This window comes from Vigna angularis, chromosome 8 (genome assembly GCF_016808095.1).
Source record: "Vigna angularis cultivar LongXiaoDou No.4 chromosome 8, ASM1680809v1, whole genome shotgun sequence".
In the NCBI taxonomy this organism is placed as follows: Eukaryota; Viridiplantae; Streptophyta; class Magnoliopsida; order Fabales; family Fabaceae; genus Vigna; species Vigna angularis.
Window position 1 is genome coordinate 30359531 of NC_068977.1, and position 15851 is coordinate 30375381.

General features: G+C 41.6%; 2 protein-coding genes across 2 annotated transcripts; both read left to right on the plus strand.

Moving 5' to 3' along the window:
• Window positions 1-5361: 5361 nt before the first annotated feature.
• Window positions 5362-7686, plus strand: LOC128193799 (uncharacterized). Its single transcript, XM_052867908.1, has one exon. It carries the CDS (start codon window positions 5362-5364, stop codon window positions 7684-7686), a length of 2325 nt encoding a protein of 774 aa, XP_052723868.1.
• A 143-nt stretch (window positions 7687-7829) lies between these two features.
• Window positions 7830-12392, plus strand: LOC128193800 (uncharacterized). The gene has a single exon (XM_052867909.1). The coding sequence runs from the start codon at window positions 7830-7832 to the stop codon at window positions 12390-12392; it is 4563 nt and encodes a 1520-aa protein (XP_052723869.1).
• Window positions 12393-15851: the final 3459 nt, after the last annotated feature.

Genomic DNA, 15851 nt, shown 5'->3' on the forward strand with positions numbered 1-15851 from the left:
TCTTACTGCACGATCATCTTGACACCCACGGCTATGAAGGCCAACATCCATCTTCATCGTTGCCATACGGCCAATATCATCATTTCCGTTTCCAATACTACATCATCACTTCCGTTTCCAATACTGTTCCAACACTGAACCTTTAACCCTTATACACAACCAACTTCATCACTCTCACATCTAGCACCTCACGGCCATCACCCTTATCTTCATCCTTCTTCATCTTCATTTTTATCTCTAAACACTTATTCCCACAGCCACCTTACAGATTACCAACTTCATCATCTTCTTTATTATCTCACCCAACATCTATCTCCTCACCCCTATGCCCACTGCTACTAGTAACTGCCCATCCTCCATATTCACACACAACCAATATCATCACCTTCATCTCCAACACGCCTCACGGCCATCCTTATACCATTTCATGGCAGCACCTTAGTCTTCATCTATTTCCTCCGTTTCATCATCCTAACAAACAGAAAACCAAATTTGAGTGTCATCGGAGACTCTGCCTCAGCCTTTGCCCGTCGCCCCTGATCCAAACCCGAACCACCATCCTTTACCTCCGCGTATGTCTATCGCGACCTTCATCAACAGCACACTTCAGATCCGGTCACCGTCGTTCTCCGCCTTTGCCATCTTCGTCGGCAACTTCAGTTATGGAGGGCGTCGCCGCCTCTACCTCGTAGCCGCCGTCTTCTTCTCTCCTAGGTCAATACCCGCCACCACGAGCTCCAGCGTCGATCATCCGATTCACCAACCTGCTACCGTGATATCCACTCCGCCAACCCCTCGCCAGCCGTCACCAGCGCCTTCCCTATCGCGAGCCACGCCGCGGTGGCCATGGAAGAAAGAGTCTCCCCACGCTGTGGCTGCCAAGTCTAGGAAGAAGGGAATTTGCTTCCTTTGGTCTCAGTCAGAATTGAGAAAAACCCTGAAGAAGAGTTTGGGCTTGGAGCCCGTTTTGGTTTCTTAATAAAAATAATAAAAAAATAATAAAAACAGCTTTCTCCTTCATGCAGTCCCCGGTTTTCATCTTTACACCTCCTTCCATTTAGGTTTAAACCCATCAATTTCTGCAAACAAATATAAAAAAGCAATTGGGCCGGACAACTAGATACTCAATGCACCTCCAGTTTTATCTTGACACCCCTGGCGGATACAGATCCAGAAGGTTTCGGCCCAAACTAAAGGAGTCCCAATCTTACTCCGCACGCGCCCCTGGTTTTTATCTATGTACCCCTACTCCTAGTGGGCCTTTCTCTTTTTTTTATTATTAGTTGGTTTTATTGCATGTAACTTGTTTAGGTTGTTTTTGTATAAAAATTATAAAAAAATTGTAAATAATAAAAAATATATAAAACTTTAAAAAACATTTAATGTAATAAACATCGGTATGAGTACTCGTGCGATCGTACGCATCAGCCTAATACTTATTGCCCAAATATAAAATAAATAAAAGCCGTGTGAGTGCTCGTGCGATCGTACGCATCAGCCTAGTACTCATTACGCAAAACAATAAGAGGAAAAAGCCGTGTGAGTGCTCGTGCGATCGTACGCATCAGCCTAGTACTCATTACGCAAAACAATAAAGGAAAAAGCTGTGTGGGTGCTCGTGCGATCGTACGCATCAGCCTAGTACTCATTACGCAAAAAATATAAATATTACAATAAAAATACCAAAAAAGTATAAAATCTTCAAAAACTGAAAACATTCACTTTTTCAAAACTACAAACAATATCGCCTTGCCAGAACTACGTGATCCTTGATTCTCCATCAAAAGTGGAGATACGTAGGAGCAAGGCCAGTCCTTGTCAGGCTCATTTTCCCAAAAATCCAAATTATCCATAACAAGTTTCCAAACAATTTTCCAAACAAATTTCTCAAACAGTTTCAAAAGAACTACGTAACCCTGATTTCTCATTCTGCATGAGAATACGTAGGAGCAAGGTCAATCCTTGTCGGGCCCAAAAAAGCTAAAAAATTGTTTGTTTTCTTTAGCGTTTTATTTTAAGGGGAAGTTAAATACTTTGAAAACCACATCCACATTCGCGCATTTAGTTAAAGGTACTGCCTTATGGCAGGCGTTGTAGGGTGCTAATACCTTCCCTACACGTAACCGACTCCCGAACCAAGAATCTGGTTCAATTTGACTATGCCTTATCATTTTATGGTTTTTCCGTAGTTTTCCAGAATAAACTATGGTGGCGACTCCAAAATCTTTTTTTCAAAAACCTGTTTTCTTTTTCGGATCGTCGTCCCGTCGCGATTCCGGTTGCGACAGATGGCGACTCCACTGGGGACCACCAGAGAGTCAGGCCATTTAATTAGATGTGCGAATTCAATGTGGTTTTTTTTGTATTTTTCTTCCCTTTCTTTTTCTTTATCTTTGTTTGATATTTGTCGTAATTGTATATGTGTTTGTTTTGATTATATTGAATCCTAAGGTAGAAAACATGTTATATCTGCCTGGGAATTTTCTGGTTGTTTTGCAGGTGAGGGTTTGGGGTGTACAGTTGCATTCTCCCTTCACACACACACATCATATGCATATCATGAGTGAGGCCCTATACCCGAGTCTGAGCGCAACTTAGAAATAGAGGGGTTGTGTAGCGGTGTCACTCTGGGATGTACTTCCTGTTTGGCTATCGTGAGAACCCCAGCCAGAGTCTGTTCTTTTCATTTGTGTCTCCACACCTAGTTGATTACTCTGACTGTTGTGGAGAAACAGTGAAAAGAGCCATAGCTCTGGTGGCCTGATTTAAGCATTAGGAAGTTGTCCCTGTGAGTGCATATATTTGGCCTTAGAACTTTAGTCATTCAACCTTTGATAGGCCACGAAGGGAGAAATGTGTATTCCTCTAACCCTCATACTGTTCATTCTATTTCAAAAAAAATAAAATAAAATAAAATAAAATAAATAAATAATATTGTTTTTGCATTCTCATGCTGTCCATGCATTTTTGTTAATCATTTTATTTTACCTCACTTTACCATGCATCATTCGGTAACATGCTAATTTTAGGGGAAATCATCCAGTATTCACTTGATATCGCGAAAATGGAAGTCGATATAAGATCTGGTGCTACACAACATACTGAGTCCCTCATGTTAAGAAATAAATCTCACCTGAAGACTCACGGTGGAAACTTGACAAGTCTGATAAAGTTGGGCAGAAGGCTAAAAACCATAAAGAGACAAACCTTTAAGAAGAGATATGGTAACCTGTTGAGTCTGATGGAGGTAGAAGTGTCGTCGCCTGCTATCACAGCCTTCGCACAGTATTATGATTCCCCGCTAAGATGCTTCACCTTTCAAGATTTTCAGCTAGCACCAACTATAGAGGAGTTTGAGCACATTCTGGGAATGCCACTTGAGGATACCACGCCATATCAGCATTTGGAACATCATGCCTCTATCGCGACTATTGCTGCCATAATGAAACTACATCCCAAAGAACTTGAAGACAGGTTGGTAACAAGGAATCAAGTACGTGGACTGACACAAGGATTTTTGGAGCAGCACTTGCATTATCTAGCAGAGGGGGAAGATTGGGAGACTTTCATGGACGTGTTAGCTCTTACCGTGTATGGCATCGTGTTGTTTCCTAAAGTAGAGGGCTTTGTGGATTATACCGCTATTGATGTTTTCGTGGCAAAAAAGACGAGATCCGAGAATCCCGTAACAGCGGTCCTTGCGGATGTTTATGGGACCATGAGTTTTTGCCACGAGAGAAAAGGGAAGAAAATACTTTGCTGTCTATCGGCGTTGTATGTGTGGATGACTGCGCGTCTGTGTAAGCGGTCGGGTGATATCAGGCGTCCGACGGAAGATCCTTCACACCAGGGGCTCAAAGACAAAGGAGGGAATGAATGGGCCCAATTCTTTGCCAGTTTGAATGGAGGAAAAGTAAGATGGCGTCTCCCTTGGCTTGAAACTAAGCCCTCTATCCATTATTGTAGCCCATTTTCCAATGTACCCCTCATAGGTACCCGATATTGCATAAATTATAACCCTATTTTGGTTCAAAGGCAATTCGGACGTCCCATGAAAGGGGCACCCTCGCCGGAATACCTTACAACGTTGTTCATCTATTATGAGGATGGGCACTTCACTGAAATATTGAGGAAAGTCAGAAGTGCTTGGGAAAATGTTATGCGAGCAGAAAAGGATTTAAGATTGGGGGTGATGGACGACAAAATTAATTATCACACCTGGATTTGGGAAAGGGTAAAGGAAGTCAAATTGCCTTTCAAACCGATCGTTCATCAGCTAGCTAACGAAGGGCCATCCCAAGAACTAGAAAGCGATGAGGTGAAGCAATTGAAGATAGAGATGAAAAAACTGAGGGAGCAGAATGATAGGTTAGGAAAAGAATTGCAGACTGCGCGCAATGATTTGGTTGATATGAGGAATGATAAAGAAGAAAAAGCACAGGCCTATGAAGAAATTGTCAAAAGTCAAAAGGCTGAAAGAGTTTATGCATTCCAATTGAAACAGGACCTCTTAACCGCAAGCAAAGAACTGGCCATGAGAATGGAGGAAAAGAACTCAGCATTAGAAGAAGGAAAACAATGGAGGCTCCTCTACGAAGAGGCTAAAAGAGATAAGCGAGAGGCTCTGAAGAGACTAAGAGAAGCGCAGGTTCAAGTAGAAAAGGCGGGACATGAGATGAAGGAAATGGCCTTGTCTTTTGAGACAAATATGAACCAAGAGCGTTGGAAGCTGGCAGAGGCCGAAGAAGAGCATCGCTCCATGATAAAACAAATGGAGGAGTACATTGAAGAGCAAGAGGAACGGTGGAGGTCAATGGAGTTTGGAGAGAGGCATCATGCCTTGGTAGAACAAATGAAAGACCACATCGCGATGCAAGAAGAGGCTGTGAACCATTGGAAGGAAAATTTTTCCCAACTGGCTATGTTGGCGAACGGAGCAATTGAAGATATCCCTAAGATGGTGTTGGACGCCGAAGCTACGACCCACTTTTGCAACCCGCCTCCCGAGATAATGCTTTTTATTAACCATTGTAAATTGCTAGTAGGCGAAATGAAGGCCTTCACTGCTCGGGCTAGGAAGTGATTCATGTCTTGTTAGATTTTCTCTATATGAAAGACTTAAGATGTTTTGTATGGTATCAACTTGTATCGATTTCCATCATTAATGTTGTCAGGATCTTATGATTTCCACCTATCATTAGCATGCATCACTTTTTTCCTTGTTCTTTCCCTCTCCCTTTTTCTTTCCTTTTTGTTTGAAGCATTTCATCTAACTTAAGTTAATAATAAAACAGTAAAAAAAAAAAAAAAACGGCCAACTTTCCACGACATCCCTACAGGACTCGAGCCAATTCAAGGATCATGGAAAGCTGGGAAGAGTCACAAGAATCCATCAAAGCTGAAATGAGTCAGTTGAAAGACCAGGTTGGACAAATCTTGGTTGCTCTTGAATCCCTGAAGGCTACTGGAGAGTCTTCATCTACGCTGGTTGGCGGGAATGCCCATTTTTATCCCCCATTTTTCAATGCTACGAGCCAATCAATTCCTTTCCCGTTGTATGGATTACCCTCAGGATATACTCCTCCCGTAGGAGAATATATCGAAGGGGGGCATGTGTCGTTTCCCATCTCCACAGCTATTGATATCCCACCAATCACCACTCATGGACCTACCTCTGTGTCAGCTCCCTTGGTAAGTACTCAAACGAATGAACCGATCACAGTTGAAGGAACAAGAATGACTACGATACCGCATATGATTGTTAACCACGATTCTTCAGCAAGAGCCGCATCACAAACCGCGGCGCGTGCAGGAATCGACATCAGTAACGGTGCTAAAAACAGACTGGAGATTCTGGAGGAAAAAATGAGGGCTATTGAAGGGATGAAAAACTATGGGTTCGGAAATGTTGCAAGACTAAGTTTGGTTCCTGGAGTAAAAATACCGTATAAGTTCAAGGCGCCCGAATTCGAGAAGTACAAGGGTGATACATGCCCTAAGAACCATCTGGCCATGTATTGCAGAAAAATGGCTGCGTACGCATATGACGACCAGTTACTCATCCATGTTTTCCAAGACAGTTTGGTTGGGGTAGCATTAAACTGGTATACCCACTTGGAGCCCTCTCGAATCCATTGTTGGGCAGATCTAGCCGACGCCTTTGTAAAACGGTATATATACAACACGCATGTAGCACCGGACCGTCTACAATTACAGAATATGGGAAAGAAAGACAATGAAACCTTCAAGGAATATGCCCAACGGTGGAGAGAATTGGCCACACAAGTGGAGCCACCTTTGTTTGAAAAAGAAATGGTGGCAATGTTCGTAAATACGCTTCAGCCACCATTTTATGAATATATGGTGGGGAATGTGTCCGCCAATTTCGCTGACGTCGTCATAATTGGCGAGAGGATAGAGATTGGGGTGAAGAGTGGGAAGATTGCAGGCGGTCCATCTACGATGGAAAACTCTAAAAAGAAGCCTTCTTTCAATCCAGGAAAGAAAAAAGAGGGAGATGTGCATGCAACATTGGCAATGCCTGTATGGAGAGGTCAGGCTCCTATTCACAATTATAAACCATACCTGGGCCAGCCTCCATATTCAGCCAATGCGGCTTTTGCTCATCCAATCAGGCCTCAACAACAACAAGGATTCTACCAATCACAACCCGTCACAAGTAATGCTTGGAGGACTGGGCAAAGTGCAAATCCAAATCCGAATGTAGGTCAAGGCGGTTATCCGGAAAGAACCCAGGAAAGAAACTTTGTCCACTTCACCCCCATCCCCATGACTTACACTGAATTATTACCTCACCTCATCAAAAGGGGTCTGGTTGCTATATGTCCAATGATACCCCTGCAGCCTCCATACCCTAGGGGTTATGATGCGGATGCCAAGTGTAGTTATCATGGGGAAGGCATGGGTCACTCAACTGAGAGGTGTATGGCCTTCAAACATAAAGTGCAGGCCCTGATTAACGCTGGGTGGCTAAAATTCCAAGAAGATAAACCTAGCATTGATACTAATCCGTTATCCGGACATGGTAATGCCTCGACAAATGCCATTGAAATTAAGAAGCATGAACTGATAAGGGATGCAAGTAAGATCCGAAGTTCCAGAAGGTTTATTTTCAAGAAATTATTAAAGTTGGGTTTTTTAAACGGGGATTATGATTTGGAGAGAGCATGTGGACTTCATCCATGCGCGGAGCACTCTATCGAAGAATGCGTTGAATTCGAAAAGTTTCTACAAGATCTGCTTGATAGGAATTTGATGCAAGTGTGCTATGAAGACAAGTACGAGGAGGTGTTTGCACAAACTGGTATGGAGCCAGATGTAACTTTGCCAGAGCCGTTGATAATCCGCTTCACTCGAACCACCCCTGCACCAGTAATTCAAGGAAGATCGCCCGTTGTCATCCATACACCAGTTCCTTTTCCTTACAAAAGTGAGAAAGCTGTCCCTTGGAGGTATGAGACACATGTAGTCGACGAAGGACAATGCATTGAAAGCCATTTCTCTAGCCAGGATCCAGTTGTTGAAAATATATCAGGCATCGGCGGAATGACGAGGAGTGGTCGAATCTTCACGCCACCAAATTTGACGGGAAGAGGAGCTAGTAATAATGAAACACCAATGGATGCAAATACTAAGGAGCATTTAAAGGGGAAAGGGTGCAAGTAGGGGAGAGTTCTGACAAGGCAGACAAGAAAGAAATCTCTGAGGAAGAGGCCTGCGAATTTTTAAAATTCATTCAACAGAGTGAATATAAGGTGGTGGAGCAGTTGAATCGCACGCCTGCTCAGATTTCCTTGTTAGAATTGCTTATGCATTCTACCTCTCACAGAAAGTTGTTGATGAAGGTACTCAGTGAGGCTCATGTCGAGCATGGTATTTCGTTGAACAAGTTTGAGGGCATCGTTGGCAACATCATCTCTAATAATTACCTCACCTTTACTGATGAGGAGATACCCATTGAGGGGAGAGGTCATAACAAGGCTCTTCATATCTCTGTGAAATGTTTAGATCACGTTATAGCGCGTGTCTTGGTGGACAATGGTTCCTCTCTGAATGTCATGCCAAAATCGACATTAGAGAAGCTACCCTGTGATGGAATGCATATGAAGCCAAGCTCTATGATTGTGAGGGCGTTTGATGGCAGTAAAAGGGTAGTGATGGGAGAAATTGAATTGCCTGTCCAAATTGGTCCATATGTCTTTCAAATTACTTTCCAGGTCATGGATATCCTCCCAGCTTATAGCTGTCTGTTAGGCCGTCCATGGATCCATTCAGCGGGAGTTGTGCCCTCCACATTGCACCAAAAACTGAAATATATCATGGGAGATAAGTTGATCATAGTTTCTGGAGAGGAGGATCTCCTTGTGAGTGGCCCATCCTCCACCCGTTACATAGAGGCAGCTGAGGAAGCTCTGGAAACAGCTTTTCAATCATTAGAAATCGTGGGAAACACCTATATTGAGCCGTTCCCTAAGAACCCACATTTATCATGCACCTCTATCATGATGGCCAAGGTCATGCTGAAAGAAGGTTATAAGTTCGGGAATGGTTTAGGCAAGTATGGACAAGGACGTACATTCCCATTGGATGTAATTGGGAACAAAAACAGATATGGCCTGGGGTATAGACCCAGCAAGGAAGATAACAAGAAGGTGATTGAGGAAAGGAAGGAACGCAGTCTGGCTCGAATGGGGAAACGGGAACCAAGGGCAAAGAAAATCCACATTTGTGGTATCAAAGAGAGTTTTCGCAGTGCTGGATGGGTAAACACTAGTCATATAGCGGTGGTGGAAGAGGAAGCAAGATCTGAAAGCTTAAACTTCGTGTGGGTTTGTTCCCCAGGTGTACAACTCAACAATTGGAAGACTCTGGATTTACCCGTGATGTTTAAATCAATTGAAATATATGACAATGAATGTTTTGAAAATAAAAATGTCAATATCCCTAAGTGGGAGCACCCTGTCATTAATGCGGAAGATGATCCGGAAGATGGTCCGGAAGATGATCCGGAAGATGACCCGGAACTCTCTCCAGAGCTCTTGAGATTAGTGGAACAAGAGTCTAAAGAGATAAAACCCCATCAGGAGAATGTTGAAATACTCAACTTAGGAGATGAAGGAGAGATAAAGGAAGTAAAAATCGGTACTAGCATGAAAAAGGAAGTGAGGGAAGGGCTGCGAGCCCTACTGAAGGAGTTTAAGGATGTTTTCGCTTGGTCTTACAAAGACATGCCAGGTTTGGATACCGATATTGTGCAACACAAGCTCCCACTTAAGCAGGAATGCCTTCCAGTCAAGCAAAGACTAAGAAGAATGAAACCAGAAATGTCATTGAAAATTAAGGAAGAGGTACAGAAGCAATTCGACGCAGGATTTCTGGCTGTGGCTAAATACCCACAATGGGTGGCGAATATTGTACCAGTGCCTAAGAAAGATGGGAAGGTTCGAATGTGTGTCGACTATCGTGATTTGAATCGTGCAAGTCCGAAGGATAACTTCCCGTTACCACACATCGACACTTTAGTTGACAATACAGCCAAGTACTCACTATTTTCGTTCATGGATGGTTTCTCGGGGTATAATCAGATTAAGATGGCGCCTGAGGACATGGAAAAGACGACCTTCATCACGTTGTGGGGGACCTTTTGTTATAAGGTAATGTCTTTTGGGCTCAAGAATGCCGGGGCAACATATCAAAGGGCGATGGTGACACTTTTTCATGATATGATGCACAAGGAGATCGAGGTTTATGTGGATGATATGATTGCAAAGTCTGAATCAGAAGAAGAACATGTCCTCAACTTGAAGAAATTATTTGAGAGATTGAGAAATTATAAACTCAGGTTAAACCCTGCCAAATGCACATTTGGAGTGAAATCCGGGAAGTTGTTGGGCTTCATGGTTAGCAAAAAGGGGATAGAAGTGGATCCTGACAAAGTGCGAGCGATATCAGAAATGCCTGCGCCTAGCACAGAGAAGGAGGTTCGCGGTTTTCTGGGTAGATTGAACTACATTGCTAGATTCATCTCCCAATTAACCGCTACCTGCGAACCAATGTTCAAGTTGCTACGAAAGAATCAGGTTATGGTTTGGAACGAGGATTGTCAAGCCGCTTTTGAAAAAATCAAACAATACCTGCAAGACCCACCTGTATTGCGTCCGCCCGAGCCAGGAAGACCACTCATTTTGTACTTAACTGTATTGGAAAGGTCAATGGGTTGTGTATTGGGTCAATATGATGAAGCTGGAAAAAGGGAGCATGCGATATATTACTTGAGCAAGAAATTCACAGACTGCGAACAACGATATTCATCGTTAGAGCGAACTTGTTGTGCATTGGCATGGGCCGCTCATCGCCTAAGGCAATACATGTTGAGTCACTCTACGTTGTTGATATCCAAGATGGATCCTATCAAGTTTATTTTTGAAAAGCCCGCTCTCACTGGAAGGATAGCTCGGTGGCAGGTGCTATTGTCAGAGTATGACATCGTATACGTCACTCAGAAATCCGTCAAAGGTAGTGCATTAGCAGAATACCTGGCGCATCAACCCATCAGTGATTATCAGCCAATGCAACCCGAGTTTCCTGATGAAGATATCATGGCTCTATTCAAAGAAGGCAGGAAATACCGAGACGAAGAAACATGGATATTACTATTTGATGGAGCGTCAAATATGATGGGGCATGGCATAGGGGCAGTACTAATCTCTCCAGAGCAGCAGTATATGCCCATGACATCAAGGCTGTGTTTTGATTGCACGAATAACATTGCAGAATATGAAGCCTGCGCTATGGGTATTCGGGCGGCAATAGAGTTCAAAGTGAAAATTCTGGAAGTATATGGAGATTCAGCTTTAGTCATCAACCAGTTGAAGGGAGAGTGGGAAACAAGAGACTCAAAATTAATCCCCTACCAGGCATACATCAAAGGATTAATGGAGTGTTTCGACTTCATCACATTTAACCACATACCACGGGAAGATAACCAGTTAGCAGACGCGTTGGCTACTTTGTCATCCATGTTTGAGGTTGACCCGAATACAGAATTACCAGTGATTGAAATGAAGAGCCATGCGGAGCCAGCATATTGCCAGTTCATCAAGGAGGAGGTGGATGGTAAACCTTGGTACTTCGATATCAAGCACTATCTTAAGACCCAAGAATATCCTGAAAAAGCATCTGAAAACGATAAAAGGTCGTTACGAAGGTTGGCTGGTAGTTTTATTTTAAGTGGGGACATTTTATACAAGAGAAATCATGACATGATTCTCCTCAGATGTGTAGATACAAAAGAGGCCGAATTGATATTGAAAGAAGTACACGAAGGTACATTCGGCACCCACATGAATGGGCACTCAATGGCTAGGAAGATCCTGAGAGCTGGTTACTTCTGGTTAACCATGGAAAATGATTGTTGTACACATGTAAGGAGGTGCGAGAAATGTCAGATGCATGCAGACAATATCAATGTATCGCCCACGACTTTGAATGTGTTGTCTGCACCATGGCCGTTTTCAATGTGGGGGATAGATGTTATTGGAGCTATAGAGCCAAAAGCGTCAAATGGACACCGCTTCATACTGGTCGCAATCGATTACTTTACCAAGTGGGTCGAAGCCGTTTCTTATGCCAACGTGACTAGAAAGGTGGTGACCAGATTCATAAAAAGGGAATTGATCTGCAGATATGGGCTGCCTAACAAGATCATCACTGATAATGCTACCAACCTGAACAACCGGATGATGGCAAAATTATGCGAGGAGTTCAAAATTCATCATCTTAATTCTTCTCCTTACCGTCCAAAAATGAATGGGGCAGTAGAAGCTGCTAATAAGAATATCAAGAAGATCGTGCAAAAGATGGTGGTCACCTACAAGGATTGGCATGAAATGCTTCCCTTTGCTTTACATGGATATCGTACTTCAGTACGAACGTCCACTGGTGCAACACCTTTCTCGCTGGTGTATGGGATGGAAGCAGTGCTTCCATTTGAGGTGGAAATCCCATCTCTACGAATTTTATTGGAAACCCAATTGGAGGAAGCTGAGTGGGTTCAAGCTCGGTTTGACCAGCTCAATCTCATCGAAGAGAAGAGACTGACAGCGGTGTGCCACGGGCAATTGTATCAAAGAAGAATGAAAAAAGCTTTCGACAAAAAAGTACATCCAAGGGAATTCCATGAAGGCGAACTGGTGTTAAAGAAGATATTGCCCATACAAAGGGATTTCAGAGGCAAATGGACCCCAAATTATGAAGGGCCATTCGTGGTAAAGAAGGCATTCTCTGGAGGGGCACTAATCCTCACAAGGATGGACGGAGAGGAGTTACCTTTGCCAGTTAATTCGGATGCGGTAAAAAAGTTTTACGCATGATGATTCTGAGATAGGGGATGCTACTAAGCGATATTAACACTGTTTTGTGAAAATTTTGTTGTATTCTGTGTTACTTCTTTCAATAAAATTATCCGACTTTTTCATCTTTTGCTCTTCGACACGATTCATATCACACTGAGTTTTAAAAGTAAAATAAAGGGAAATGACAATGACTAAAGCATCACGGGTATATTCCATTGAGCACAAACTCGCTCCTCAAGGATGTCGTGGAAGAAAACAAGTAAAAAATATATAAAATAATACAATTCAAAAAAAAAGGGGGTCATCAAAATTTCAAACTGTTCATTTTGTTTTACGAGTTCTTTGTTCTTCTCTTCCCATTTCATTGTCTCATATGCATAATGTTTTCAAAATTGTGTTCTTCATGCTCATGGCGTTCGCTTTGGCTCTCATTTCATTCGAAGTCATTTTTCCGTAAATAATTTGTTTTCTGATGAACCCGGTTTTCCATTTTTTCGTTTAGATTAGAAATTTTGTTTAGACTGAAATCAAAGAAAAACCATAAAAATCTAATTTTATTTCATCATTTGGGCAAGATTCACAGTAAGGTCGGAGAGATGTTTTTGAACAAAGACATCATTCTGAATACTCATACGATCTTAACATTTGATAAATAAAATAAAAATGCATAAAAAAGAAAAAAAGCAGATATAACAAAGAAGTGCAAAGTCACAAATTCAAATAAAAAAACAAAAAAAGAGCAGAAAATAAACAAAAGCAAATAAAAGATTGTTCAAGGTTCGATCACTGGTGATCGTTAATATTACAAACCATGAAAATAAAAAAAAAAAACAACAATTCAGCGAAAAAATTCCCGAGCTGGTTGCGGTGGTCTGAGGCAGAGCTCCGTCGAGGGAGCTCTGGTCCGGAATGTGAGAAGCATGGGTGGAGCGATTTGTCGTCCGTCCCTGTCGTCGTCAATGATGATCGGAACGGGGAACAAGTCCAACAGCCTCGGCGCCCTCATGATCACCCAGTCGTATTCTTTCCAAAAAAAAAAAACAAACAAAATTTTTTTGTCAATAATAAAATGAAGAGGGAAATTTTCAAAAAAAAGGGGTGGAGGTGATCAGGATGCTTACCATACATGTATAGCGGCAGTTGTGAAAACTGAGTGCCAGTGGGGTCTATCTCCGCTTGCCAGCGCCTGACCCGATTGCCGTGGTTGTTAAACCAGCAGTGCACATTGTATTCGCTGACATCTGCGAAAACCCTTAGTCGAGACGCAATCTCGACGACTTGCGCTCTGCTGGGATGTGTGACCCCGTAATTGTAAATATTGGTCATCATTCTGACCTGATCGTCAGTAGGTCGCCACCGCTGACCGGTGTACCTCTCCATCTCCATCTCGCTCATCTTTCCTCTCTAAGTTTTCATACAAAAAAAAAATATAAAAATAAAAAGAACAAAAACATAACAAAAGCATAAAACAAAAAGTTTTTTCAGTGTTTTCTTTATGTGTTTTTGTTTCCTTTTAAGTTTATTTTGTCTGGTCAGTCCTTGTTATTTCAGTGTCTGGTCTCGGATCTGTTTCACGGTCCTTGCAAGAGGGTCCTAAACGGATCTATGTCCTTTTGTCTTTGTCCATATTGTCCATGTTCGGTTCTTTCAAATAATTTTCTCTTTTTAAGTTTTCTGTTTTTATGGGGTACGTGGCGTTGTTCTACCCGATTGTCTCTGCCATACCTTCAATCGAAGGGAGATTAACGTCTGGTTTCCAGCCTATATACCCCTTAAGTTTAAGACAGTTGTGTTCTTAAGTGTTTTAAGTTTTTTAAATTTTTTAAAAAAAAAAAAGAGAAAAGAGGACTCAGAAAGAAAAGCAAAGAAGGGCAAGACGGAAATAAAAGCAGACAAAGCGGAAAGCAGGAGAAAATAAAGAGCTTGCAGGAAAGGAAAGCAGAAAAGAAAAAAACAGAAAAGGGAACAAGAAAGGAAGGCAGATGCAGAAAGCTAGAGAGTAAAAAAATAAACTAGAAATCGTAAAGGAAAAGAAAAACGAAAAAAACAGAGAAGGAAAGATCGAAAGAACAGAAAAGCAGAGAAGGAGGGATGGAAGGAAGAAAAACAAAAAGGAAAAACTTAAAGGAAAGAAAGAAGATCGAAGAGCTCAGAAGACTTACCTGGAAGTGGAAGGGCTTACAGAAGCTCGTCGCAGCACTGGGACGCCTCCGAAAGCACACGGGGGCAGAGGCTCCTCGCAGAACTCAGACGCTCAAGGAAGAGAGGAAGAGGGAGAAAGAGAAGGTTAGACAGAGAGTAAAATCAGAAAATGTCGCTCGACCCCGAAGGGATACCCGTTTTATAGCTGAGCAAATCCACTGTGGCTACAGTTCCGGTCGCTGCAACCGTCTGGTGTCGGTCTGATTTCTTTCTGAGTTTTAAAAAAAAAATAAATAAAAAAAAAATTTGAAAATCTGAAAGACGGGTAGGGTTTTGTTGGGTCGATCCGGCCCAATTCAAGACTTCTTGGATGATCCGATTTCACCAAAAAAAAAATAATAAACCAAAAAAATAAAAAAAATGATAAATAGAAATTTTTCCAAAAAAAAATAATAATTGGAGTGTTGTAAAATTTGAAGTGTTCAAATTTGTTCTTCATTTGCTTGATAAAGGACATTTTCAGGTTCATTGGGCCTCATTACCATGTTAGTCTTCTTTGAACCCAATTCTTTCTGAAATATAAATTTGAGTGAAGAATTATTTTGGCATGTTTGTAATTTCACATCACACCATTTTGTTTGATTTTTATTCCTCCTTCTTCTGCATTTTGAATAAATCTAAAAAAAAAAAAGAAAAAAAAAGAAAGGAAAAAAGAAGCGAACAATGCTCGAGCCCATTAGGCCCAATGGCCTTCGTGGTTTTCTCTCGAGTATACTTCTTTTGAAAATATGTCAAAAATATTTTGTTTTCACATTTTTGCTGTTGAATGATGTTTTGTACATTTGTTCAAATTGGCTTGTGTAATTTTCTTTGCATTCATAACAAAAAATTTGAGAATGAAAGATGAACAGTTTTTGAGCCCATTAGGCCCCTTTGTCATATGAGGTTTCTCTTAAACTGGTGCATCCGAATTTCTGAAAAAATAAAAAATGCATGTCTTTGTAGATCTTGTGTTTTGAATTCAAATTTTCCTTTTCATTTGTGTGAACAAGTATTTGTGCAAAAGATAAAATTAAAGGAATTCAGATCCTTGTTTGAAGATTTTGTCATGGTTGTAACAAGAATAGTGTTGGACTCATTGAGTCTGGTGGTGTTGCAAAATTTTCTTTAGTTCAATCTTGTGAAATCTTCTCATAACAAAAAAATGATTTTCTTTTAGCTTGTTCCATAAACTTTGAAAAATGCAAAAAAAAAAAATGTTTTCTTTGTCATCTTCTTGTGACAAGTTCACACGGCTCAGGTCATCTGATCCATTGGGTCAATGTGCCTGGTAAG

Coding starts and splice junctions, on each gene's coding strand:
- LOC128193799 (XM_052867908.1), top strand. CDS start 5,362: ATGGAAAGCTGGGAAGAGTCACAAGAATCCATCAAAGCTGAAATGAGT.
- LOC128193800 (XM_052867909.1), top strand. CDS start 7,830: ATGCATTCTACCTCTCACAGAAAGTTGTTGATGAAGGTACTCAGTGAG.